Source organism: Acanthaster planci, linkage group LG10 (genome assembly GCF_054643075.1).
Source record: "Acanthaster planci isolate LZ-2023a linkage group LG10, COTS_SCS, whole genome shotgun sequence".
Lineage (NCBI taxonomy): Eukaryota > Metazoa > Echinodermata > Asteroidea > Valvatida > Acanthasteridae > Acanthaster > Acanthaster planci.
The window spans coordinates 14,896,196-14,924,162 of record NC_141786.1 but is presented as its reverse complement, the minus strand read 5'-3'; the positions used below and the strand labels follow the sequence as shown (position 1 = coordinate 14,924,162).

The 27,967-nt window shown below is 43.0% G+C and overlaps 1 protein-coding gene across 2 annotated transcripts; it reads right to left on the bottom strand.

Moving 5' to 3' along the window:
• Window positions 1-842: 842 nt before the first annotated feature.
• Window positions 843-16,268, bottom strand: LOC110983027 (peroxisomal biogenesis factor 19-like). 2 transcript variants are annotated; one of them, XM_022241885.2, is made up of 9 exons: window positions 16,084-16,268; window positions 13,089-13,204; window positions 12,306-12,489; window positions 11,828-11,949; window positions 9,363-9,521; window positions 7,962-8,138; window positions 7,229-7,273; window positions 5,157-5,280; window positions 843-2,727 (listed from the first exon to the last, which is right to left on the bottom strand). In XM_022241885.2, the coding sequence occupies exons 1-8, from the start codon at window positions 16,265-16,267 to the stop codon at window positions 5,194-5,196; spliced, it is 1,074 nt and encodes a 357-aa protein (XP_022097577.2). In that variant the 5' UTR covers window position 16,268; the 3' UTR covers window positions 843-2,727; window positions 5,157-5,193. The 2 variants fall into 2 exon arrangements, with proteins under 2 accessions (XP_022097577.2, XP_086998691.1); XM_087142565.1 differs by having other exon boundaries at window positions 843-5,280; window positions 16,084-16,267.
• Between the last annotated feature and the right edge of the window lie 11,699 nt (window positions 16,269-27,967).

The following is a 27,967-nucleotide window of genomic DNA, read 5'->3' as shown; positions in this document are numbered from 1 at the left end:
AGGGCGCTGTTTTACTTTGTACTGGGAATAACTAGAGGCACGTAAGGGGGGCGGGGGCGGAAGACCGGCGAGGGTTCAGAACTATACAGTGCTGCCGGCCAACACATCTCAATTTCTTTGCAGTTTCGGAGTGGGGGAGTGCGTTTTCTGATCATTTTGATGGCCATAGCACTACCCTCACAGATCCAGATTTCTCGAGATTTTTTTTAGCTCCATGACGATTTGTTGGACGGACAACTTTTCCTTCTTTTGTCTCCAACTGGACATTTAATATAGCTCATTGTCACTGAATTTATCTTGCTTGTGTAATTTCCTATACATTATGAAGGTTTGGGTCGACAGGTTCAGCCCAATCTTTGAACCTCCCTCTCAAATGCCAAGTTCAACAACAAATGCTCTGAGGCTGCATTTCTTTATTTCTGACTTCCAAAACAACAGTGATGATTTTGGGCCGAATTACCGATCCCAGGTCAGAAGAGAGACACGCCATCCAAGAAAAGTGTCTATCGGGATTTACACTTCTGCCCGCCAGGATATTTTGATGCATAAATATCTGTACTACTGCAATCTTATACTCTCAACAGTAAAAACTCCTTGCAGACAGGCAATATATTGGCAGTGCAGTGCCCCTCCCCCAGATTGCGTGGGCACCCGTTTTTAATCCTTAGCAAGTCCTGAGCAAGAAAAAAAACGATAAATATAAAATCATCTCAGAAAATGCAGGGATGATGCACTATCTCCTGAGGCCACCAACTGAAACATGCCCAGTATTTTCAGGTACGAGATAAAAAACTGCAGGAACATTCAGACCAAGCATAGTAAGACTACAAGGAAGCGCTGAAATCCGTTCACTTTTTAATTAATATGCGTAAACAATATATTGCATGATTATTTACAAAATCAATTGTGTATATCAAAACAAACAATTACACTGGCAGACCTACAGGTTTGGGGTAGCACTGAGCAAGGATATCTCCCTTGCAAAATGTGTGGTTCTGAAAAGAACCGGAGAGTACCATTTGTTTCTTTTCAGAACTATACAAAAGAAATATCCTCGCATGTATGGCTCTTTCCAGACCCACACATACAAGAGAGATATCCTAGCATGGTGCTACTGCAAACCTTTTACTTAATTTGCCATCTTCATAGTGGAAACCTTCAAAGCTCATCAAGGAGAGGAATACTTGTACTGGGGGTTATGCCCCAGGCTATCCAAAAACGGGAAAATAAATGAGTAAAAAGTTGATTCTCTTTCTCGATAGCTGCCCATTCCCCAAAATCTTGACTCACTCCTTTATTATAAGGAAAAATGTCCACCATGTACATTAAAACTATGCAATTTGATTTGGTTGGGATTGTTAGTTTGGGCATTACATTTTGTTTCCCGAAAAATTACAAAGCAGCTTACGGGTACAAAAATTGAACAGAAAACACTCGCCGTTGACAAAGTTTGCCAATGTATGATAATTACATAACAATCAAAACTTCCTTGGTGAAATAGATTTTAGATGGCACATTTCCCTTCCTCTGCCAAGGATAAATATTAAAAAAGAAAATAATTCAGCCCTATTACAAATAAATCCATTGGTGACTTCAAAATAAATTAAAATCAAAAGCGACTATTCTGTTGTACATTTGAAATCAGGAAGTTGTTTGCCATGGCAAACAACTTCCTGATTTCAAATTTACACATCACATTAGAAAGCACACGGCAAGTTTGATTAAGGACCACTGGTTACTTAGTGGTTGATTTGTGACGTACCCAAGGCATGTGCAGTGAAGTTGAAGTGCAAATGAAGTAGTCACCTGTTGACAGGTCATTAGGCTGAAGGGGTGAAAAGGTGGCCGCAGGAAGGGCGAAACAGCAAAAACAAAAGTGCAAATGGTCATTTACGAGCCACGCACCGTTTTTCCCGCATTTTTCTTATAATTGGTCCTCTCTGCACTGTGCCATTAAAAACGGGTTATGGCAACCAATGGCGTGACCTATCTCAACAGGGTTGGTCTCAAATAGTTGACTAGACCGGTCCAACCATCACTGACTAGCCTGCGTTCGATCAGTTTAGTCCAACAATAGTTAACTATGGTCCTTGATCAAACAGGCCCACAGTGTTCAAAGTTTGTTGTTTGCTGGTATTGATGCAATTCATGTTGACAGTGCTGTTATTGTTGCTCCTGAAAATCTAATTTACGGTTACCCTTTTCATCAGAGGCAAATTTAATGGAGCCGCGAGGCAGAAAATTGTGCTAGAATGCTTCTAAGCAGTACTGTAATTTGCCCTGATTACAACCATGTGATTATGCCCATCTGTATTCAAACCACTTTGCGCCGGGTTCATTTAAAATTGCCGTGCACAAATACGGGCATCAAGAAAACATAAGCACGTCTAAAGCAAGGAATAAACTTGACAGCATATTTTTTTTCAAGCACAGCTTTCTGTACGAATACCAATTGCTAAGAGGAGGTTTAAAATTACCCTTCACAGAAACTTAAAGAAATAGTTAAGATGAAAACTAGACTCCAAGCTGACCTTGTCGTGTGGGTATTGGTATAGCGCCCTCGCTTGGTTACTAAATGTCCATGTTATTCAATACCATCAATAACCAACCAACACACACATAATTCAAGATGGCGTGTCCACGAGCTTGTCCATGACAGACCTAACTTTGCATCTTGTGTAAATTAATGTTTCTGTCTCCCACCACTCCAAATGAAATGCTTGATTTCTGTTGGAACCAAGGAAAAGAAAAAAAATTTGGAAGAGAGATGGGCTATAAACCGCATGCAAAAAGAGTGTAAAAGATGCCTTTCTGTCCGCATCACACCAGCGGCCGGTAAGCTACAGCTGGCTTTCAGTATGAAAGCAAAGCAATAATTTTAAAATTCAAAGGTAAAATTTAAGACCATCCAATCAACTATTGTTGGAAAATCCGAGAGGCAAACTGTTGGCAACTTTGGGCAGTCGGTAGTAGCTGCAGCACCACAGCCGTGGAATATGCTTCATGCTGATGTGAGGGGTGCGGATTGTATGATGTCATTTAAAACTAAGCTCAAAACACATTTGTTTAGGTAAACTTTTCTTTAAAGGTATGTTTATTTACAGTCTATTTGAGTTTGAGTTGTTTGTGCCTTGGGGGGGCTTTTTTGTGCACATGTACGGTGATATTCAGTTGTATAGTTTATTAAATTTTGTATGTCAGTTTTTAATCACTTATTAATTGTGAACAGTAATAATTGTTAACTGTGATTTTAGTCGGGCAATTTTATCTTTGTAATGCGCTTTTGAACACTTTTAATGGAAAGGGCGCAATATAAGTGCACTATTATAAAATTCATTGTTATGATATGACACGTGCAGTTATCAAACCACCAAATGGTAAATACCGCTACTCGATGAAAATATAACCCTCTTGAAAAGTAATGGAGTACTCGTACTTTGGAGGCCAAACCTGACACAAAGGCCGTGTCCAAAACAGGCTTCCAGAGCTAGGGCTACGGTAGGTCTATTGCCTGCAAGTCTACGCGCATCTCCAATGGAGGGAAGACCTAGACCTAGCTCTAGACAAGAAATACGGATGCAGCCTAAACTCTGGCCAACCACAATAGTAGGCAATTTCACAGAGGTCTGCAGATTAAATTAGTTCCAGCATTGCTGAATATATTGCATTTACACGTGGTTGGGAATGGACCTTTCTACTGAATAAATATTGACCATATTTAACGTTAACCCAGTCTAAAAGGTTAACCCAGTCTAAAAGGTTAACCCAATCTGAAAAACAGTAATTACTGAAAACCAATCAAGGGCAATTGATCACGAATTCAACCAATCGCAGACTACCAGTATACAAATTGAATAGCTCAGACCAATTACAGATCAAAGATTCTTTCTTTGAAATGCTTTTCAAGTTCACGGTCACCATTTTCATCAGAGGCAAATGTTAATGGCACCGAGAGCCAGAAAATTGTGCTACCGTGCTTCTAAGCAGTACCGTAACTAGCCCTGATTTCAACCATGTGATTATGCCCCTCTGCATTTAACCACTTCGCTCCGGATTCAATTAAAATGGCCGTGTACAAGTACGGGTGTTTTCCCGTGATTTTCCGTTTTCAAAATTCTTCAAAATATCATTGTTTCATTTACTGGACCTTTACACCCACACAAATGACTGTCTGGTGGCTACTCTAATCTGACAGGCAACATCTGTTGACGCCCGTGTATTTCAGCCAGGCCTGCTGCCTTGTAAAGAGAGCCCAGATTGTGCGGTGTTGCGTACTTTTCTCTTGTTCTTGAAACTAGAGCAGTTCGCTGCTGGCGTCTTTTTCAATGGAGCCAGATTAGCGTGCAGCGGTACTGTGTTGCTCAGCACTGCTGCACTGGACAGCATTCATCCGTGGTTGTAATCCTTCGTATTGAGTGCCACAAAAAGTGGTATGGTGTTTCACAAAAGGCCGGATTACCTCCGCTATTGACAATTGAAAAAATGTTGTTCAAGTCCCAGCAGCTCAGTCTTTTGTTTAGCGTGCGGTCTTTTGTTACAAGACCCGGCTCCTCTGTCTGATTTCGGGCTCCCTGGCTATGCGTACAAACATAAGGTGCCCGTTACCGGGTCCCCTAGCGTGAAGTGGTCAATATTGCTAGTGACATTCCGATGAACTGTGTAACTATTTTATCCCTTCGCGCCGGGAATTCTTTTGACCGTGACTGCTGGGCTGTGGTATGCCCTGAATGGAGGGCTTTGTCCAGCAGCAGGCCCCATTGAACCAGCAGCTGCATGGTGAATAGACTGTATGTGTGGTATGCACTAATCCTCACACAAAGCCGCGGCTGTCAACAGTTCCCGGTGCGAAGGGGTTAATCGTATCAGTGATTCCCTTACAAACCACAGACCACTGAACTTCCATCGAGTGGTCATGTGAGGCTGGAGATACGTTTTTAAACCAATCACAAGGTATTGGTGTTGAAAGCCCTGTCAATCATGAGCCGATATAGGAATAGTTTTTATTCGACCAATCACCAATTAGTGGTGTGTTTATCGACTAATCACAGTGTCAGAGGTGGACAGTGGCGGCCGATGACCACAGACCACCTGCTAACCCTTCCACCAATCAGGGCGTGAAGTTACACCACTGGGTGTCTCAGTCCTTGCCCAATTACCAATCGTTGCCGGCGATTCAGCCACCAGCAACGGACGTCACATGATGCTACACTGGTCACCCTCCGGCATCCCTGGTATCTTGGGAATCCCTTGCCTGTCAAACTGTAGGCCAGGCCCGGTACCCTGCAGAGACAAACAGTTTACGGCATGAAAGTGTCTCAGACACACTAGCAAGAGAGTAACAATGGACACATTCTCTGAGGGAAAACTCGATGGGTGCACACATTTTTTTCAAGGGGGGGCACTGGAAGCAGATTATATATATGTATTGTATATTTTGTGTATATTTCAAAATTTTAAATGGTGGAAGGGGCACACACCCCCCGCCCTCACCCGTAATTACACCCCTGCACACTAATGCCCTCTTTCCTCCAATAAAATACAAAAAGAACTCCCCTTATTGAAACTTTATGTTCAACGCTGACCAAAGAGTATCATCATTCTGAAAAAAATTCCATTCTGGACTTTATTTTTGAAAGCCAGCATTTGTCATTCCAACTTCCCATAACATCAATGAATAAGCCATTTGCGAGTTAAATTTGAATAAAATCTGGTACACTGAGTTATTTGATTGCACACAAACGTAACTATTTTAATTCCCCAGACTAAAGACACTGTTGCTATACCTTGTGATTTGGGGCAAGCTTTGCATGGCAATAACCATTTCTGGAATGGACTGGTTCCTTTGTGCCCTTCTTATCCATTGGGAATAGTGCATTGGCGCAAGGCGTCTCTTACGTAACTAAGTAAAAGCTTGCCCCGAATCACGAGGTCTAGCAACAGTGGTTTTAGTCGGGAGAATCCAAATTGTTATGTTCCCCTGAATTTAAAGAACTCAGAGTGCCAGATTTTATACAAAGGTCACTGGCAAATGGCCTATTCCCACAACTGGTACTTTGAAATATGATCAGCAGTGTCCTTTTTTCTTCCTTTCAGAAAACTTTTTCTCCCTCTCCTGTCCGAAGGAATCAAACCCAAAGATGCCACAATTCCCTGTCTTTAACTATAGCTAAATCCTGCAGAGAAACTTCCGGTACTGACTTTTACACCTTGGCATTCAGTGCGCCTTATGCAGGACAAAAAACTGCAGGTTTGTTTGCAAGGGGCAAGGTCGCATCCATAGCAACCGGCTGTGGCTAACTGTAATAAACACATCTATGGGAAGCGGCTGCAGCCACTACCATACTCGCATGTATTCCTGTCAGCCACAGCAGTAACTTTTGGATACAGCCTTGCTATGCATGACCCAACCAACAACAAAGGGTATTACCGCCTATGATCAATCAATCTGGAATGCCTGTGGATTAAATGTGTGTATTGAGAGCCATGGCTACACATAAACACCTGTGGAAGCCGTTTGCATGCCGCTGTATTGGCTTCCCACTGGCCCCCTGTATCATGGCTAGCCACAGCCACGACTTCCAGACGTAGCCTTATAATCAGTTCGTCAACAATGAATGCTTACAGCTGACATAGCAAACACATCTTTGGGAAGCGGCTACAGCCATCAGCCACTGGCCGTCATAGAAGTCCAGTCTTTCATTGGTCATTTGCGCATTGTGTTTCTTTGAAGCAACAGAATGAGTCAAAATCTCAACATGGGTGCCTGAGAACAAACCTAATGAAGTTGCAGCTCAGTAGATACTGTATATGCCGAAGGAAAACATTTCCAGCTTTCGATACCAGATCAAAAAGCTGCTTACTGGTGCTGTTGGTGTTGAAATGACAAACTGAAAAACTCAAAGGCTTGGCGTGTGAAAAGAGTGCTCTTCCAGGGTCAAAATGAATGTTGAGTTTGTTTGAAAAGAAAAATAAATCCAGTTATAGCCTCCAAAAAGGGTTGTCAAATACATTCAGGGCAAATAGAAAGCTGTACATGTATATAATAGGTGAGTGAAAAGTATTCAATGCGAGGACCCCTTCCAGGCTTACAAACGATGCCAAAGTGAGGGATGAATTTAAATTTGCCAGACTAGCTAAGCTTTAAGAGGACGCAAAAGGCAAACTGTACACCGACCATGCCGACAATATTGAACAGACTGAGAGTTGAACTACAATAAGGATTACTAACCCCTTCCCCGATGATATCCGTGGGTGGCTGCCCAAGTCCTTCCATCTGAAACACAAAATTAAAAAAAACACCTTGATTTGAATGTTCTTGAAGTTAGCAGTAACCAGAACGCTTGTTCCAGAGGTCATACTCGAAGACCCTGGGACAGGTTCATTCTTCTTTTTGATGACATTACTGAGAAAGGGACCTTATTTCTGTGGAAGCCACTTTGGATCTTGTTCACCGTATTTGTTCTATACATTGCTAACTGTTGAATAGAAAGGTGTCAGACTATTGTAGAATTCATGTGGGTTCTAAGCAACCCTTCCAAGTTTTCCAAATCTGGTAACATAACACTGTTTTATCACACATATGAAATCATTTAATAGGGTAGGCGTACTACTTTGACAGGAAGTTCCTTGTTATCCTTTGATTAATGCTCTCAAGTTCCAACTGTGAACATTTCACCACACTTTCAATATTAATATGGCTGGTCATCAGTTCCGATCAGGCTGAACTCAGAAGTCAGGATTTATTGCGGTTTCAGAGAGTCCAAATGAAACCTTGAGCTAAACAGAAAAGTTGCTTTCAGGTGATTGGAGATACAGGGACACTCGCAGACTCGTGCATAAATTCCTTTTCTTTAGACAGGAATGAAGACTCACTTTGAGTTTAACTGAGTTTCACATAATCTCAGTTTGACTTAATGACAAATTATTGGAATTACATGTAGCATGGCCCTAAAATGGCTTACCTCTTGGATGAGGTCCATTATTCTCGTCATCCTCTGCTGTTTGACGTCTGGGGACTCTGTCGCTGTCTCTGACTCATATTCTGAGCACAGCCTCTTCATGAGTTCAAACTGCTGGCTGTACCGTTGAAAGTCCTCTGGCTTGACGGTGGACTGGTTTTGGTCCAGCCACGCAGGATACTGCCGGGAGAAAGCAGAGCATGGCCGTGACTAACCAACCCGGCTGCAGCTATGGACAGCATGTGAGACCATAAGGTTGCCAGCTAGTGGCTGAAGCCATTTCCCATAGGAGAGTGTGGAACAGGCCTGATTTACGAGGAGGCCATTTTTATAGCCAGCTAGTGGCTGAAACCATCTCCCATAGGAGAGTGTGGAACAGGCCTGATTTACGAGGCCATTTTTATGGCCAGCTAGTGGCTGAAACCATTTCCCATAGGAGAGTGTGGAACAGGCCTGATTTACGAGGAGGCCATTTTTATGGCCAGCTTGTGGCTGAAACCATTTCCCATAGGAGAGTGTGGAACAGGTCTGACTTACGAGGAGGCCATTTTTCTATCTTGTTCCCCGAATGGGAGACAATGTGACATCAGCTGACAAAACTACGAAACAAAATGGCGTCCGAAACTCCAACCTTTAACATGAAAAGCATTTTAGGGTGGTTGATAATATTTCTTGAGGCTAACCTGCATCTTAATTAAAACCCTCTTATTCAAATGTCCATGCAGGAATGAGTTGTCCCATCCATCAAATGACATCTGATATGTCCATGTGCTGTAGAGGGAACAGCGGAAGGAATGCCTGACTTTTTAAACAATCTTTTACAGTAGAAGGGTTGGAAACTGGGGTTTCATTTCTGTAAGGTTTCATGTCAGAGCCTTTACAGATGTGGTCAAAGTTTACAAACACTTGGGCTCTAAGTGCTTGCATGTAATTACAAGTTTGAAGACGTGATCGACATTTATTCTGGTAACCATTCAGCTGATCAATACCAAGATGTACTGCACAGGTTCGTGTACATGTAACTAAAGTGAATACATGTTCATGTGAATACATGCATTATTTTGTGGCTGACCAGCCACAGAGAAAGAATAGCTACGAAGAAATGAACTGGTCTTAAGAACTCTAATCTTTAAGCAAATTTGAATTCTCTATTCTGATTGGTCGATCCATGGCAACAGACAGTGTGATTACATAACTGTATTGCATGGTTCATATCAAACCCTGCATAGATGTAATGCGCTATTCTATTAACTTTGCACACTGCGCTATTTTTTACACTGAATGCTTCACACAAGGTTGCTTGAAGATAAATTTAATATCACGCTCCAACTCATGTGATAACTAATACACTTTTCAGTCCAAGCGCATGTCAGGTTTTGCCCATCACCGCTCCGTCCTGCTCACCTTTTCCACAACCTCTTTGAGGGACGGATAGAGGATCTCCTTGGAGAGGAGGCTTTGCATCATCTGCTGCATCATGGGCATCATCTCGCTCTCCGCCCCGTCTCCAAGATGCATGTTCTCCATCTGCTTGAGGATTTCCGCCTCCGGGATGTTGCCGTCCTAGTCAGAAAAACCCGGCAGCACGGTTTCAGGTTAAGTCGGCTTTGGTTCAGGCTTGAATACTGATTCTTCAAATACCAATATGTGATCATCAACTGAATAATCGAATAGCTCTTTAGCAGTTGGAACCAATGTTGTATTTGAGTCCATCATAAGTCCCTTCACGAGTCCTGTCACAAGTCCCCTTCACAGGGCCAGTCATATAGAGCGGAGTCAATTCAAATAATTCACTATTCGAATATGCGACCTTCAATTTGATTGAACATTCCAATATTCAGTTCTACCAACCGGCAGATTGATGATGAACAAACCATTTACAAAATCAGTTGCAATAACGCACACATTTGTACATTATGATCAATATAATAGCTTCTCACATCTAGGAGTAGCTCCAGCCACAATTTAGCAGGATTTAGGAGAACAAGAAGACTTACAGCCCTGTCGAAAATTTGTGTTCCTTTTAAATTGTGTAATAACTAATTTACTTTTAAAATCGTTGTAGGATTTCTGACGCATTTCATTTGAATCTGCTTGAAACAAGCCTCCATAGTGCAATGTTTCTCACTTAAAACAAAAGAAAATTTTCCTTTACTTTTTGTGAATTTTGCATTCGAATATTCAAATTCGAAAAATATTATTTAAATATTTGACAATCGATCGAATATTTGTTTATTTGGCACAGCCCTACAGTCATAACTTACAGGAGAACAATGACAAAAGAATGCTTCTGTCAGAGCTCATTTGAATAGTTTGTAAATTGGCTTCAGAATGAAGGACTTGCAGGGACTTATGATGGACTTGAATACAACACTGCTTGGAAGACTGCTATATGAATATTTTTTACATGTAGTGTGTTCATGATGTAAATGGACAGCGCCACCACTTGACAGAGTTCTCCAACCTACATGTAAGTAGCCTGGCAGCCCATCAAGATTTTTTTGTCTCCTACCATGACTAAGAAGTACATCTGGCCACCAAGCTTTTAAACAAGGCTCCAAGGTTTAAAAATCTTGGTGTAACAGTTGCATTCCAGACTGATTTTGTCTTACAAATAATTATCTTGAAAGACGGCTCTCCATGAATGTCTGAAATTGCTTTCAACATTTAAACAGAAAAAAAAACTTGCCTCTACCATGCCGAGAAGTGCACTACATGTACTCCAAGGGGGGGGCGGAAGGGAGTTAGGGTTGAGGTGGGTCATAAACAATCCCTGTGCTACATGTACAAGTACCGTATGTCTTTCCCTTTAAACATTTTAATCATTCACAGCAGGTTGAAAATTTAGAACTGAGTTATTCTGTAAATTTGGCGTCTATTTTTTTCCTGTTCCTGTTACGTCTGGCATTTAATTTTTAAAGTTTAGAACTCACTGTTTGATTTCAAAGACTGAACAAATACTGCAAATTACCAGCCAAACCAATAAAAATAGTTTAAAATCAATTTCAGTGATACATCCCTTGTCAAGCATGTCAGATGGTATACATGTCAGAGGTAACAGGGATGGCAAAATGTCACACTTTGGACCCCAAACATGTAGAACGGTGCAACTTGGAGAACACTGATTTGTTCTTTCCTTTGCCTGGTACACATAGCTACAGTTTAAAGTCACAACTACTGGGAAGACGTGATTGATTGCCAGTTGTGCAGTCTAAGCGGATCAAAAAATCATCTTTTTTTTCTCTGCGCCAGTTACAATGTAATAATGGTCACTGAATGAAGAAATTTGACCGCTGAAAAGTCATGAAGGATGAAAGCACTGCTACTTTATGGTGAAGACAATTTCTCAACAATTTCCTGCGTCGATAGCCGGCTAGTGAAAATGTCACTGATATCGAAATGGCAGGCATCCACTAGTAACAATCAGTAGTTGTCAATAGCTTTTCCAACACCAATCGTAATTTTTCACAAGTGCTGTTGTATATGTGTACAACTTGCGCTGAATGCAGCACGAGGAGTCAGAATTGTTTCAATTTCTGCAAAAATCTCTCAGCCAAGAAATGAAACCCTCGGAGTATATTCGCTCTTTGCACACTGCCACCATAGGCATGCAGAGCCTCAATCTGGCAGCTTTCCACAATAAATATAGCCGGTTCATTGATTCCTGTGTATGTTGCCTGCGTAGTTTTGCGCGTGCTGTGTTAGTCCTTATACCATGCGATTTGACAAAGCAATTCTGATGCTATTGTACAAGCTGCCACTTCGAGGCTCTGTCTACAATGTATGGGGGCAGCGTGCCAAGACTGAATCATACATGTATATCTCAACCCAATTTTGGTCAGATTTTCCAAATCGAGGAACACGAGTACCTTCAGGTCTTGAGCACTCTGTATCAATCGGTTGATGGTGTCGCCTAACGTTCTGTCGAGGGTTTCTTTTCCTGATGAGGCGGCGCCCTCTGTTGACGTCGTGGAGCCAAAGCCCGGAAAGGCTGTGAAAGAGATATGAACAGAGTCAACAATGCTGAATTTCGTTCTGCGTCACTGTCAATCAGATCTGTACAGAGAAAGAAAGCTTACCACCAATCTGTTAGGTCTTAACTACATGGATTCAATTGAACACATTCTTATCACAGAATTTCATCTTGGAATACAAACTCACTCTGGAAACTAGCACAGAATCCTGCGTTTTTCTATGTTTATAAATAGCTCCATTGAGGCTTCACATGGATGAACATGTACGTACAATGTGCATAAAAGCAAGGTGTCCAAACACATTGCCCGTGCTCCCACCAAGTCCCATTCCCCGCCCACAATCTAGGGGTCTTGCACCCCACATCCCACCTACCCTCCGCACCGCCACTCTGCAGGAGTTTGGCCAGCAGATCGTCATTCATGCCGGGGTCCTGGCCGAAGTCCTTGCCCAGCTCTGACATGACGCTGGTCATGACTGACTCAAAGTCCGCGGCTCCTTCCCCGCCCGTGAAGAGCTGATTGAACAAGGCCTCCTGGTCCGGTGGGAGGGGCGGAGCCTGACAACACAAAGGGGCGGGAGACCGTTCAATTCAAGTCTCGCAAGACTGCTTTCCAGAGACTTTGACCCCAAAAATCCTCTACTGAATGGGTCTAATAAGCTTAGGATTCTCTTTGCCAAGAGAAACCAGCTTCAGATCAAGAGGTCAAAAAATGGGTATCATACAGTGGAAATTATAACAAGGTCCATGGAACTTTACAAACTATCAGACATGTACATGTACATGTATGTTAGTCATTATCAGTTGATCAGCATGATCATGCGATTGCGTTGCACTATCATTAGATCCTATGAAATCTCCATCTTTACGTCCAATCGTTTGTTTTAATGATCATCCAAAACCGTGAATTAGATAGAAAATGCAAAATGCAAGATCATGCAAATTTACCAATCGCAGCCAACACTTACACATATTTTTTTCCAGGTTTTATGCACAGGCAGGCTTCAAAATGCACAATGATTGTTTTTGTGGAGCCAAAGTGACTTAGAGAGTCTGCTCTAATGTACTGAACGGAAGGAATCCTGTACAGGTACCAGTAATGGATAAACCGAGTTCCGATTTTGTCCGATTTCAAATATCCTACTGTACATCAATACCTCCTTTGGTGCATCTTGCTTTTCACTACTTGAGTCGGCCTTTCTTTCTGGCTTCTTTTCAGGAGCATTCTGGTCAGGAGGCAGTGAAGTTGGTCTCTGAAAATCTTTCAGTGCACCTGATGGAAAGAGATTAATTACTAGACGATATATTTGAAGTCAGTCAAAGCCTCTTGCACAAACTCTAGAAGGGTTTCATCATGTTGATAGCTCATCTCCAGTGATGTTACACATGCAAGTAGATCTGAATTCAATCTTGTGAATACGACGTACAATAACCTAGCTTCGTATTAGGGCCCACTTACACGGCTACCTCTGTATCCATGGAGACTACAAATAAAAATTTACTATTTCCAAAACTTGAAATGTCACAAAATAAAAATTTTGTTTTTACAATGAGGCTATTCATTGAGGTCATTGTCATGCACCCCACACTCCCACAGGATCACAGCGTAACAACGTATCCACAGTTCTGGGGGGGGGTTAGAGTTGACCAGCATCAATAGCAATCAGCATTACACAAGTCAAACAATAAAACCGTGAACAAAATTAAGCCAGAGTAAGCAGATGAAACTGATGCAATGTAAAGTTACATGATGTCAGGGCACAAGACACTTGTTGCATCGTCAAGCTAGCTGTTTACATACGTTTAAAATGTTTGAGAAATACATGTGTGTACTTCAGGGAGTGATAATATTTTGCAAATATTTGGTTGTGAAACTAATAAAGTTTCTTTTTCTCATGCAATTCGCAAATTTATTTACTGCAAAATGGTCGAGCTGATATGTGATTAGTGTGGTTCCCCTACCACAGATTTCCCAGATGTTTCTATACTAGTTTTATAATCTTAGTGGCGGTAGTCAGAATAATGGGGACTGGTATCCAAAGCAGCATAATGTTCGTAATGTGAATATGTGTAATGATGCATGCTGCGCCTGTTTTTGTCACGTGATGTATGGCCACAGAGAATTTGCTATGCAGATGTGTACGGTTCGTCAAGGAGAGTTAAAGATTGTAGAAAGAACCTTATTTTCGCCTATAATACGGGTTAAACGCTACAAAATACAATGACTAACAGAAGTTCCGGGTGTCGGTCACTTGTCCCATTTCCACTTCGGGGTCATGCTATTTACCGTCAATAAGCATCAAGAAACGTCAAAAAAACCTCAACTAAATGTCCAAGCATTTTCATACAAATATTTTACAGTAAGGTTCCTACATATCATATTCAATGTATCATATTATTGAAAATGATATTTGAAGGTGGAAATTTGAGCGACAAATTTGGGCCGCTCATGCAGCCTGACCAGCCGCCATCTTGTTTTCACGTGGATGGTAAAGAAAGATGGTGGCCTCCATACACTGCATAAAAGCTTCATTTTTCTGCCTGAATCTGGAAGCAAATTTTACTGTTTCTTTGACACAGTGGCAGATCTTAGAATTTTTAAATTTAGATAAAACTACTTTTAAATCCTTAGAGGGTATTTTGAAGTTGTTGACACTTTGTTTACACTAGTTGGATGTGCTGACACTTGTTGACGGTAAATAGCATTGACCGCCACTTCGCCCCATTTCCACTTCGCCCCATTATTTATTGTTCGTTCTGTTCTTCAGTGACAGAGGCATTGACCTAGATGCAACAAGTAAAATTATCGACATTTGAGTACCCAAATAATGATCGCATAATGCCTTTTTCGAAGGCCAAAACAATACTTCCGGATTTCCCGACCGCCAGACCCAAATTTTTTGGCGAGACCCTAAAATTTTTATTGGTAGTCAGAAAAAAAGTTTTTCTTAATGTTTCGTTACTGCTGTGGTAAAAACACAAGCGCAAAGCACTAGTTCCATCGCACCCGTGTAGGCATGATAAGAGAATACGTGATGGAGTGTGCCAAATGCAACCAGTCTATAAAAAAAATAAACATCGATGTTGCAAGATTTCTTCAGGTTAATTCTTAGTATTTTGTATTTGTGTGTATTTTCTGTGTTCATCAGTTTAATTTTAGGTTGCTTTGCTCGTACTTGAAGCGAGCATGTTTCCATGCATGCCCAGCTTTATTCGATCGCCCTGTACCGGTACAGCTGTCTGGATGCATTGGCAATTAGGCCTAGGGGCACCAGAACGATGTGAACAGAAATGTATGTGTCGCTTTAAAATAAACTTGAAGAGGATGAGAAATAACCACGATGCTAGTCCAACCATATGTATTAATTCACCATAATGGACAACGCAGTCGACATTAATTTAATGCTGTAGAGTTTTGGCCTGCATGAAGTTTGTGGAACTCCCCTCTTAGCTCTCGACCATTTTTGAAGAGCATAATAACACACTCGAGCATGGACGGCAAAGTGGAAATGGGGCGAAGTGGGGATGGAGCGACGCGGGGATGGGGCGATGCGGGGATGGGGCGATGTGGGGTGCACCCTGGTAAATAGGCCAGAAATATGTCCGCCGCGCTCATTAATAAAAGTTATACACTCAAAATATTCTATATTAGAGGGTCCTGAGAGCCATGAAACTGAGGAATTGAAGAAATATGAGACTGGACCTGTGGGCCGGAGTCGGGGCTTCCAATTCTGAGCAATTTGGATGCAATCGGGTTTGAAAGTGGCACTATTTGAGCCATTTTGCCGAGGGAGGGTTTTTGAAAATGGCTACTTTTCTGGACAGGGACATTTTCTGCATTTTAGGGGTGGTCTGCTTCTGGTGAAAATTTCTCAAAAATTCATTGGTCAACCCCCCGAAAATTGAAAGGAAAATGAAAGAGGACATGTGGAACATCATTTTTCTGTGCAGCCTGAACACCTGTGAGAGTTGTGAGTATTTTTAAAATATTTGTGAAGTATGGGGATTTATCACTGCTGTCTATGGGAATTTATTTGTAGTGGTGCACCCTGTGGGAATAATGGGGCGAAGTGGTTAGGGATGACATGGTGCCTTACTACGAAAACGGTTTTTCGGCCTAGGCCGTATAACAAATAATATTTGCTGACTTACTATCCAAAAGATCATCAAGTTCGGAACTGTCTCCATCTCTTTCAGCAGTTTCCACAACACTGTCAGACTCAACACTGGATTTTGGGGGCGAAGTTTGAATCACTTCTTTCAAACTCGGCTCGTCATGCTCGTTCCTCTGTTCGGCCATCTTGGAAGTTAGCTGTTTGAGTGTTGGGAATTTCATTACTCTACCGCCGCGCCAGAGTTAAGCTGAGGCCGCGTCCTAAACGGGCTTCCAAAGCTGTCTACGCATCTCCGCACATTTCCAATCGAGCGAAGACCTAGCTCTAGGCAACAGATTCGGATGCAGCCTTAGGCTGCTTAAGGACACGGCCTTAATCTCGTTGCCAAGATAGGCATCACGCCACGACATATTTGAAGTCAAGCAATTCAGTTTATGGGACACAAGGCGCTTGCGGACGACGGAAAAGTGGAGGCAGGAAAACTGTTGGAGCATACCGAAGATAACAAAATAATGACATAAATACCGATTCTCAATGGCAGCGGAATAATTTTCGGGGAGGGGGGACGTGTTATATCATGATGCATCAGCCAAACGATTAAACGGTCGATCCACTGAGCCCCATCCAATTATAGGACCTGCGGGGGGGGGAGGCCCCCAGTCGAAAAAGTGGGAGGGGGCAGGCACACCCCGATTTCGCCGTCAGTGCTGAGTCCGATCGCTTCTGTTCCTGGGACCACCCTCCCAGTCCATGGACTAGCAAACGCGAGGGGAAATCCTGGTGGCTAGTCTTAGTTCCAGTGTCCCTGTTACATTATTGCATTTCAGTCCTTGCTTTAACTTCAAGTTTAACCGAATCCAGACTGCATTCGATTGTGCGTTATTATACCCGGCGATTCATTTCTCTCGTTGATTCTAAAAAATGATACCAGAAAATTATTTTGTTTGTTTAGCAATGCATTGGAGATTATCGGATAAGCCACAACTGGGTTAGAATAATTAACCGGTTAACAACAGTTAGGTCTGAAGCCTGACGGACACGGATAAACAAGACAACGACATGCATGAATAGACGAACGCAATGAAAACCCTCCCGGGTTTTAATACAGTATTTTGTAAGGATTTGTACGAGTTCACAATGCGAATGCCATTCTGTGGGAGGCTGAGGGAATTAGTCTGGACAGTCCTGGGCCCATTTTGCCCTCTGGACACAAATCCCATGGTTACGCCTTTGAATATAGAGAGCAAGGTTGAATTCTGGACAAAAGCGCAGCTGTTGTGAAACTAATTGTGAATATAAGAGGATTCACATGATTCTTACTGAGCGTCGCGAAAAATATTGCGTGATAGCCAGTGAAATGACAGACAAGTTCACATATTGTCAAAAATGTCTCCACGAATATGCCAACCGATCCCGACAAACAATTCTTATTGGCATTGGGAAAATAAGCCCCGATTGCTACTTGTAATAGACAGGGGCGTACATCTGTGCCGGAGGGGGGAAGTGGCGAAAGGTGGGGGTGACTTGCCCCGTCAGGAAAATTTGAAAGGGGGGGTTAACGCGTGACTCTATATGATCGATATTCATGATATTGATGTGAACAACAGTCTGAACAATTCTTCATAATTCGCTTTAATGTTCTGCTTACCACAAAAAAGTGTGTCGTTGGGGGGATTAAAAAGCCCATCCCCCACCTCAAAAAAGGGGGTATACATTCCCTCCCATCCTCTGGGATTTACACCATTGCTTATTGGTATGAATAAAAAATAATCAAGAACTCGTATAACTGGTTCGAAATTGAGCTTGAATGATTGCGATTGCGATTTAGTGCACAATAAAACCAAATTTTAGGACTTTTACAAATGAATAATTCCATAATCAGATAGAATGACCCAGAATTATACCAACTAGAAAAAAAAGAGTGCATCTGTGAGTTATTTGAGTAATATCCGCTCAGTTCTTGACACATTGTTATTGAAACGGCGTGATTCTGGACTGTTTAACAACACTCTAAATAAAAACTCCCGGGTCAGATTGACTCAGAATTGGGTCCCATTCGGCATGACCCTTTTCCGGGTCAAAATATGACCCCCTTTTGGGTCATATTTGACCCTTTCGGGGTCATTTTTTACCCTTTCTGGATCATAATTTGACCCGGAAAAGGGTCATGCCGAATGAGACCCAGTTCTGGGTCAATCTGACCCGGGAGATTTTAGAGTGAAGAATAACTGTGCGTAACTTGTATCCAGAATTATTTGCGAATACAATCAGGAATAACCCAAGAATTGAAATTTGTTCCCGAATCACCCGACAATTTTGAAAGTGTCCAAAATTTCTGGGGTGCTCCCTGATCTTTGACGGTCTGTCACTGAACTATCGGAATCCATCTGGTGCAGCCAGCACTCCCGCATGACCTGCCGAATTGCTTCTCGGACTGTGTGAAGCCTCCTTCGTTTGGTGGGACCGTACATTGTTATCGACCAAGATGGGACCAATGATGCAAGTCGCTGTGAAAAAAGGGGCTGCAAAAATTAGGTAAACTTGAACTAGAAAACTCCACCGCTATACCCTGTTCATCTGTATCCTAAATCTCCCCTGATATGTCCATTCTTTAAAGTGGTGCAAGGTAAAACGAAATATACTCTAATCGTTTATTCCACTTCAAACCGCAAAAAAAAAAAACCAAAAAACCAGATGCACGCAGCGATTCCAAATCGGCTATCTCATTGAATCTATACGGAATTTTGGAACGAAATGTTATTATTGTTCAATCAAATTATCATGTCTTGAACTATAAGAAAACCTCTATTACGTTATCCAAATTATTCCATGTACATATACTAATAACGACCGCTGATAATGCTGTAAACTATTTCTTACATGTTAGTATTAAAAACTCTCCAAGGTGATACACATCGTTCCCTAACTTATGAGCATTTAATAGTTAGGTTTTTCTTATCAAGGTGGTTTGACAAAATTAGGCATCGTCTCAAAACATCTGTGTATTCTCGAAAATTTGTACGACAAAACTTAAATGTCGCAAGGAACTGGATAGCTGAAAACGAGGGACGCCGCCAGTAGTAAGACAAATATTGCCCCAAAAATTTACAAAAGAAAGTAAGTGGGTAAAAGACAAAAGAGTGAAACCAAATCACCCTCAAAAAGAGTGAGTCCCTTATTTAGTTCCACTCGACAAGAGTGTTAACACTCGGAATAGTGAAAACCCACTTTACCCCTTTTCAAAGATGGATTGCACCGGGGAGATGGAAATTAATTTTGAAGTTTTTTGCCCTGCCCGACGTGTATTTTAACACGCGTATACTTAGTGCATGCCACCCAAGGCTTGTGAAAAAAAAACACAAGCGTACTCGGGTGCGACTTGAACCCACGACCTCCTACATGTAGCTGAGGCCATTTGCGCGCATGCGTTGCATCATGAATTGTGAATTGTCAATGAAGAGGTCTGTTGGTTATCTGTAGACTGATTCTGCTACACTATGTACATGTATGTTGAAAAGTGGCAATGTGTGAACTAAGCTAACCCTACTACTTTCATTTTTTTCCCCAACGTGAGCTACGAGAATTTTCATGTCTTGACCACTGAACACGAGAGACAGAGTTACTCAAGTCAACCATAGAGGAAGCACACAGAAGGAGTTGCAACTCGGGCACTTCAAAGTGTTCAACGATGGTTGCCGCCGAGTCAGACGAATAATAGAAAACGTTCCAAAAATTCCCCATTACTGCCTGCAACTTAGCCGGACAAGCGGGACCAGTAATATCTTAGCAATACTTGTATTTTTTGCTTCCAATTAAATACAAATTATCGATGTGACAGGAAACAGAGAGAGAAAAATTCCTGATATTAGACCTACTTTTGCCATCGTAAATGAACTTTTTAAAATGTTGATACACTGTTTCATTATCCATGCAAAGTTTGAAATTTTATTCTCCTCCGTCCAATATATCAGTGTTCAAAGACTTGGTACCTATCTGGCTAAGAATTGCTACTAAAATGTTCACTACTACTGGAAAGCTTAGTTCATGAGGTTCATAACCAATGTTATAATGCTAAAATCCAATGTTACAATCCAGGTTTCCCCCTCTGCTTATAATTGGAAGGACCATTCTGCACCTGTTAAATTGCAAAGCAGAAGCACTCTGATTTGCCCACCGTGGCAACTTGACTCGGTGCCGTTTTGGCCTCGTTTGTTTCCAGACGGGTTTTCAACTAGACTAGAAATTGACGAGGTTTCACAATTTTCCAGTCTATTTCCTCTGTTCAAGGGAGGAAGAGGACAAAATGCCAAGTTTGTGGAAAATAGCTGCCGAAGTATACCGCGCTAGCTGTGGGATTCATGACTAATCCAACCCAGACTAGGACGTGTTTAGAACGCATCGCGTTGCCAGGCAATCCGTAGCTACTCTGAGTACTTTGCACGATGGAATTAGGAAAGACCATTACCGCACAGAGGCAAACAAGCTAAAATGAAACCGGTAATTATCCGTTCAAAGCGCACTGAGTTGCCAGGCAGCTTGCAACACTTCCTGTGCAATTTCTACCGTAGAATGGTCATATTTTGATTGATAAAAAGTAATGCTAATTTGAACTAAAAGGTATTTAGTATATCAGTTTCAAAATTCTCGGTATATAGCCAGTTAATGTCTGGTTTTTTTCCCCGAAAAAACTGCTGGGGCTGAATTTTTTCGCAAGCTCTTCATCCTTACAATTTATTTCTGGCGTCCATAATATAAGGAGGCTCCCTAACAAATCGGTTTTACCCAGACAGAGGAGGCCTCTTTATAAAGCGTTAGCTCTCCCAAATAGTGTGGGTTCCCCAATTCAATTCTAATTACCCAAGAAAAGCCTTTTCGGATCAACTGGAATTGGGGGTCCACTTCCCGTATTAGCAACGTCCGAGTGTATGATCTTCATCCATGCTTTGACCCAACGAAGCACGATTTGTTAATACATCAACTGCGGATACGAAAAAAAACCTTAAACGACTGAGTGTATGCGTCCTCCGTGGCACAATACGGAAAACTATGCGCGTGTTAACACGTCATCCAACGACAAGTGGTTATAAAAGCAACCTGTTCTTTAATATTCATCCACGCTCACTGCGTCAAGTAACGCTACCAAAATCTGACAGCTTGAGTGATGTTGTGAATGTTTAAAGGGTAAAATGTTGAATTATGCGGTTGAGCGCCAAGGCGAATAAGACTACATCTGTATATTTCCCACGTAAGAGCAGCAGTTGAGTAGTCACAATTATAAAGGGTACAGTACGACAGATGCTAGGGTATTCACGCTTGCACGTCGCTGTGGTGTCCGAGCAAAATTATTTCATGGGAGCTCCATTGTTTCCGCCAGGGTTGTTAGCTTGCCTGAAAGCAGTTGGTTCGCCTAGGTCAGGCATGCGTTTCCATTTTCCAACCAGGATTTTGGCTTTTCGCATCTGGCAACCGTAAGTCAGGGCCAGTACAAAAAAAATCGTGGAATGAAAACGTAGACGTATCGTGTTCGTTAATTCTTACAGGATTCATAATTGTGTACGAGCATACAACTATATATGGATATAGACTAATCCGATTAGACGCCATGACTGTGGTGGCACCGCACTCACACGCACTTTCTTCAGCTTGACGCGGGCGTGTATTTGGCAAATCACGACACCAAAGGTTCGTTCGATTAGCTTCCCTGAATACACCAGTGTTACACGTAAGGGAAGCCTCGAAATGAGGCTAATCGAACGCTGCAGGTATCCGCCATGTTCCACGATGTCCATGCTCGAACAGTCCATCCGTGATGTCATTACACTCGGGCAGCCTCCTGGGACCCACTCGCCAGTAGGGTTAGTGGTGGCTGACAGAAGGGCAGACACAAAGATCACGTGATGGCTAAACGAACGCTCTCGTGTAAGTTTGACTTACACAAGTAAGCTAATCGAACGCACCCCATATTGGTCGGAGAGGCATGTACGCGTGTTACCACCTGTCACGAGCGTTGTGCCAATGCAGTAATGGCTTCTAATTCTGGTGGTCGGATTAATCTTCACAGATTGCTTAGGAATGTAGTGTTCTATAATCGGTCGTCCAGATCACAGCGTCAAGCAACGCTACCAAAATCTGGCAGCCAGAGTGTTGTTGTAAATCGTGTTAACGGGTAACCTACAGGGAGTTGCAATACTTAAAGCCTTTATTCAAGTCGTGTTTTTCAGCGTGCAACTACAGGTCGTTTCAAACACGGGCAAAGCTCACACACATGTAATAGTTTATTTCCTCTGAATTTGTTGATGTAGACAAGCCATTTGTGTTGATTATCTCTGTGGCACATTTACACGCTGTTAAACCATCTCAAACCTTATTATCTGGCCTGATTCTCAAATCCCTAAGGGTGGCATACCCCTTTGATCTACCAACCATATACAAAAGTACTTCAATATAACCCAACGAAGAGAGCACTTTCGTTCAGTGTCAAGAAACACTGGTTAAGCCTTAATATGCATGTCCCTGAACGGTAGTCAGGTGACAAGATCAGTTTGTGCAGCACGTGTTTATTTTTATCAGAGATATGCGCCGTATGTGAGTGAGTTGCCTCGATAAATAAGCCCTGTACTCCTGGCTTTTCAGTGTGTAAACCAGCGTAGCAAAAGAAGACTGGCCTACGGCAACCATTGCACTGATTCCTATCACGGCTGAAGAGATCTCGTTGGAGCTGAAGACGTGCAAGTTGACCAGAGTTATGGCCGGCGACCAGGCCACTGTGAAAGTACAGGCGTAAATGATGAACGAGAGTCTACGCGACGCGGTCCTGGCTCCCTGACGGCGCAAGTCCCCATCAACACGGCCGGCCGCGGCGTCCCTCTCGATTCTCGGACGAGACATCAAATGGCTTGGCCGTAACTGGATGTTGAAAACCGAATCTTGCTGTCTGTCTGCTGGGCTTGCTGGCTCCACGAACGCCACAGAGCCGAGTCGCCCCGAGTTGATCTTCCGGTGCTGCTTGAAGGCGAGGCGGATCACTGCTACGTTTGAGAAGGTTATGAAGGAAACACAGACTACCACCAACCCGTCAAAAAGCAGAAGGAGAACCCACCAGTTTCCCAGAATAAATGTCGGGAAGCTAACAGCTTTTACACTTGCGCTGGATGCGGTGACAAGACCCAGGAACACAAACGAGGCAAGGAGAAGCGCAGATCCCCAGCAAATCACAGTCGAAATGGCAAAGTGACACAAGGTAGCCAGACGGGGGTATGCCAAAGGCTTGAACAACTTCACGTTCTTGTCGGCTATCCAAAGTGACGCACTGAGAAAGAAACCAGACAGGATGAGCACGCAGATAAATGCGATGCCAGCGTTGATCTCCGCTGGTCTAACGTCCCAATCACCCTGCAAGACGACCGCAAAAGCTACAGGTACTAAGACGGTGCAGAAAAGTAGCTCGGCACCGCACAGGTTGACCAGGAAGAAGTTTGACACCACCCGAAGTTGGCGATACCTGATCGTGGTGATTATAATCCAGGAATAGCCGAGCGCGTTCAGACCGATGACGATGACCAGGACAGCCTGAGCGATGCCTTGGATAACAGGGGGAAGAGTCAGTGCACTGACGTCTGAAGAATTGCCATGGCTAGATGATCCGTGCTCAGTTGATCGCATGGCCGATGATACGTACTCTCACAGGCCCGAGCGACTCATTCTTCCACAAAGCTGGCCAGTCTTCTCCGCATTATCCTTTCAGAGACTGTTCACAGTTTTTATTTTGGTGTTTCGCAAAGCCGCATAAACTAAAAGTGGCCTTGTGAACATCGTTTCAAATCGAACAGCCTTTCAAACGTGAGGGCGCTGCTTCCCTGACCCTGACTCCTGGCTAAGTTCGAGCGCTGTTCTCGTACGTCACGAGCTGCTCGTTTCGTTTTGCCTAGGATAGGCCGGTCAAACGCCAGAAACGAACTTTTGGTTAACGTCGGTAGCCCACGGACGTATGTAAAAAAACCTGGACTTGCAACGCCTTTGTATGAAAAAGAAGCCAACCAGCGGCCATTTTACCGAGCCGAATACAAAGGGTAGATGGCTCCCTTCTATTGACATCAGGAAGAACAAAGGCGGGAATTGCTAGGAAAGCTTTGTATTCGGCTCGGTAAAATGGCTGCGAGTGGATTCAATGACTCCATAAGCTGATTAAGGGCATTGAGAGTCTAGATTTATTATACACGTCCGCGCGGTAGCCTAGTTCGTGACAAACAACATGGCGGCGTGAGTACGTTCTACAAGTACATGTACTTTAAAGTTTCGATTTCTATGGGCTGCATTCTTTTTTGTGTAATATAGATGGTGGTCATTGCACACTTCCTGAGTGTGTGTTGCGTAATAGAAAAACTTTTAGGGGAACATTAATAGGAGCATTCGTTTACCAAAATTTCCACCATATCCGCCTTTGTCCGCACTCTTGCAATTACACTGCGGCTATTTAAAAATCACATACCGAGTGTAAGTACCGAGTGTAAGTACTCGTGTGCTGGATCAAACCGTAAAGAGGAGGCTGTGTGTGATCTTGTTCCGAGAACGGTGTTCTTGGTTGTGTTCCCGCCTTTTGTATGCGAGGACAAGAAACCACTGTCAAAAATAGGTAGCTCGAACTCGCCCATTGACAGCGTTCAATGTTTTTTTTTTCGTTTTAAAAGAACCCCCCAAATTAATTGTCAGTGATTCGGATTAAGAGGATTCATGACAATGACGGGCCAATCAAGCGTTCACGTAACCTAGCTTTCTGTGACTTGAGGTTTCAACCGAACCTCACTGTGCAATGCCATTCGGAATCAGACGACCAACACTAACGAGGGCAATCAAGCGCCGCTTACGTAACCCCACTTTCCATGACTTCGAGTTTTGACCAACATCACTGAATAAAGGTCGCTAAACCGCATAGCCATTCAAATACGCCTACTCCATCAGCAAATACACGTGCAGGGAGCCATTGGTTCAAGGCTGCGTCCGGACGTTTGGATTAGAACAGATAAAGGCTGTGGTTTCTCCCCAAAGTTACTTTTTCCATGGAAAGGCAGACATGCATATGTAAATTTAATCATGAGCAGTTCGACGGGTCAAGAAGCGAGGAAAGCGTATTACAGAGTGCAAGGTTTATTAGAAATCATTATTTCATTCATTTATTATTTCCACTCTAAAATTTGCCCGAGGATGTCACAGTGCAACTTATCTACAGCTATAAGCCCCTCGCTAGTCCACAAAAGGGCACTTTTTTCCTTTGCAGCAATGGAGCTTTGCTTCGTGTCTGTTCATGCCCAATAGAGACAACTTCATTACGAGCGCGCATGCGCATTTCATTTTCAAGCAAACAAGAACGGTTTCTAGTGTGAGCAGAGGAAACGCGGAATTTTTCAACGACTGACCTCGTACAATACCAAATAGCAGCAAAAATAAGTTTCGGGAGGAGCTAAACACGACACCACGAAACTCCATTTTCCTCCATTGGTAAGATTTTTAAATATCGATAAATCTCAGAACAGTATAAAAAAGTGAATTTTACGGAACCTTTCTATAACAACGAAAAAATATCGAAATTGCAAAATTTTGAACTAATTTCATCATTTAATGTTTAAATAGAAAATAGGTTTTCTGGGCCAAAATTGTTGCATCATATTAAGGATTCACCCTTAATGTATTGATTTCAGGCATTTATTTGGATTTTACGAATAACATTTTTAATAATCAGGTCATTTTGAATCACCCCAAAATCGTATTGATCCAACGGTGCACGAAGATTCAGAGCCCTTTTGTATCCAGTTTTATTACCAAAATGATATATCCAACACCCGACTAATGATTTTCTGCTAGACTGTACCGATTTAGTTGGTACTAATACCATTTCATAAGGTAGAATCGTTAAATTAGTGACATTTTCTGTTCATCACTTGCGCTGCTGTGGACAATGACCAGTGTGGTACCTAGACGTCAAAGTCGTCGCGTCCGCCCCAGCACGTGTGCATGAACATGTACATTCACGCATACATATGTAAACACTCATAAATGACCGCAATTGAGCCGTGACTCGCAAGAACAAAGTCTGCCCTTACAGTATGATGCATGGGTATCCCTGTTTTGTCAAAAGTTTGACAAAGCAATAATTTTTTAGATGAGATATGTGACGAATTTTTCCATACATATCGTCTAAACTCACACGATTTGGCGCAAAAATTAGGCTCAAATTCAAACTTATTTCACAATTTTTTAATCCGGCGGATTCCCAGTTTTTGATTGCAACCGATGAAGACAGTCTTCTAGTTTACATGAATCTCGTTTTTGTTACCAGGAAAACGCCATTTTAATAGATATTGATCAAATTTGGCAACTCAGGTCTGTCAGGTGGAAAAAAATAATAATTAGGAGGTTATTTAAAAACCACACTTGTCTTTACTTTTTTGAGGCAGGGCACAAACTCAATGCTACTGAAAAACGGCATAATTAATCTAGTTTGGATTTGTTATGAAACATTTCGCTGGCAGTCCTCCGTTTTCTGAAAATCCATTAACAGAGACGACGTCTCATTTGGCAATCAGAACGTGCGAAATCAGACATAACCTGTTACTATGCAGCCTGAAACTAAAACTAAAGGCGTGCATGGGCCTCTATGTGACCATTGCGGCCAAGTTCTGGATTTGTCTCTATCCTGCGTTGTAATTAGCAATGTCTCTAACGAGCCATGGGTAGTAGCCTGGGACGACCAGGTTGCCCATAGACGCCCACAAGGACGTCGCCAGCCAGTTAGGGTGGCCCTGGAGGCAGCGTAGCTCCAGCATACGTATAGCAGGGACGTCTCGAGGAAGGTGAGCAAAATGTCCCGGGAGCTGCAGCTTTCTGCGCCTCACTTGAGTCGACGAAGGGACTGGATTCCCAGAGCGGGTATAGACATCCTCGTTGCGCACGTGATGAAACCACCCGGTGCCCAGGATGAAGCGGAGACACTTCTAATGTAACACGTCAAGGGTGGATGCAGTTGAAGAAGGCAGTGTCCATGTTTCCGATGCATACAGCACAGTTGGAATCACAGTGGCTTCGAAAAGACGGAGCTTGGTTGGAATGGTGATACGTGTGTTCCGCCACATCCGATTTAAACGACCAAAGGCAACCTGACCAAGAGCGAGACGTTTCTTAATTTCTGGTTCAGATGAGCAGGAGCCGGCAAATTTTGTACCCAAGTAGATGAACTCATCCACGGTGTCAACCCGCTGAATGCCCACGTCCATGCTTGCCGGGAGCTGAGGCAGATTGTCCGAAAAGGTCTGAACCTTGGTCTTTGCCCAGCTTATTGTCAGGCCAAGAGGGGCAGCCTCGACGGCCATGGCCTGAAGAACTTGGACTGCAGTCTGAGCCAGCTCAGGAAGCAGCACAACATCATCTGCATAGCAGAGGTCCATGACAGTGCCATGGTAGACCACACCCACACCCGCCGAAACCTCCAATGTCCTGTTCAACCAATAGTCAATTGCAACGTTGAAAGAGGTTCGGTGCAGCCACACATCCCTGACGCATCCCAGCTGTTGTGGAGGAGGGCGCAGACATGTATAGATGAACCTTCCCTAACACAACATCTGGTGTTGGTGTACAGAGCCCTTAAGGGGCTCAGCGGTTTTGGACGAATGCCAATTCCTTGAAGAAGTAGCCATAAGGCTCGTTGGTCCAAAGAATCAAAGGCGCTTTTTAAGTCCACATAAGCTGCTGTAAGAGGACGGTGGAAATCTCGGCGTTGCTCGGTCAGTATGCGTAAGCAAGGATACAATCTGTGGTGGAGCGAGATGGGGGTATAACCAGCTTGTTGAGGCAGGCGCTTCTCCACGAGAAGAGGAAGAATCCGCTGGAGGATGACCCGAGTGAAAGCTTTTCCTCGGACTGACGGCAGA

Coding starts and splice junctions, on each gene's coding strand:
- LOC110983027 (XM_022241885.2), bottom strand. CDS start 16,267: ATGAAATTCCCAACACTCAAACAGCTAACTTCCAAGATGGCCGAACAG. Junction 8,139..9,362: donor TCAAAGAGGTTGTGGAAAAG/GTGAGCAGGACG, acceptor TTCTCCCGGCAG/TATCCTGCGTGGCTGGACCA. Junction 7,274..7,961: donor TAATGGACCTCATCCAAGAG/GTAAGCCATTTT, acceptor TTTGTGTTTCAG/ATGGAAGGACTTGGGCAGCC.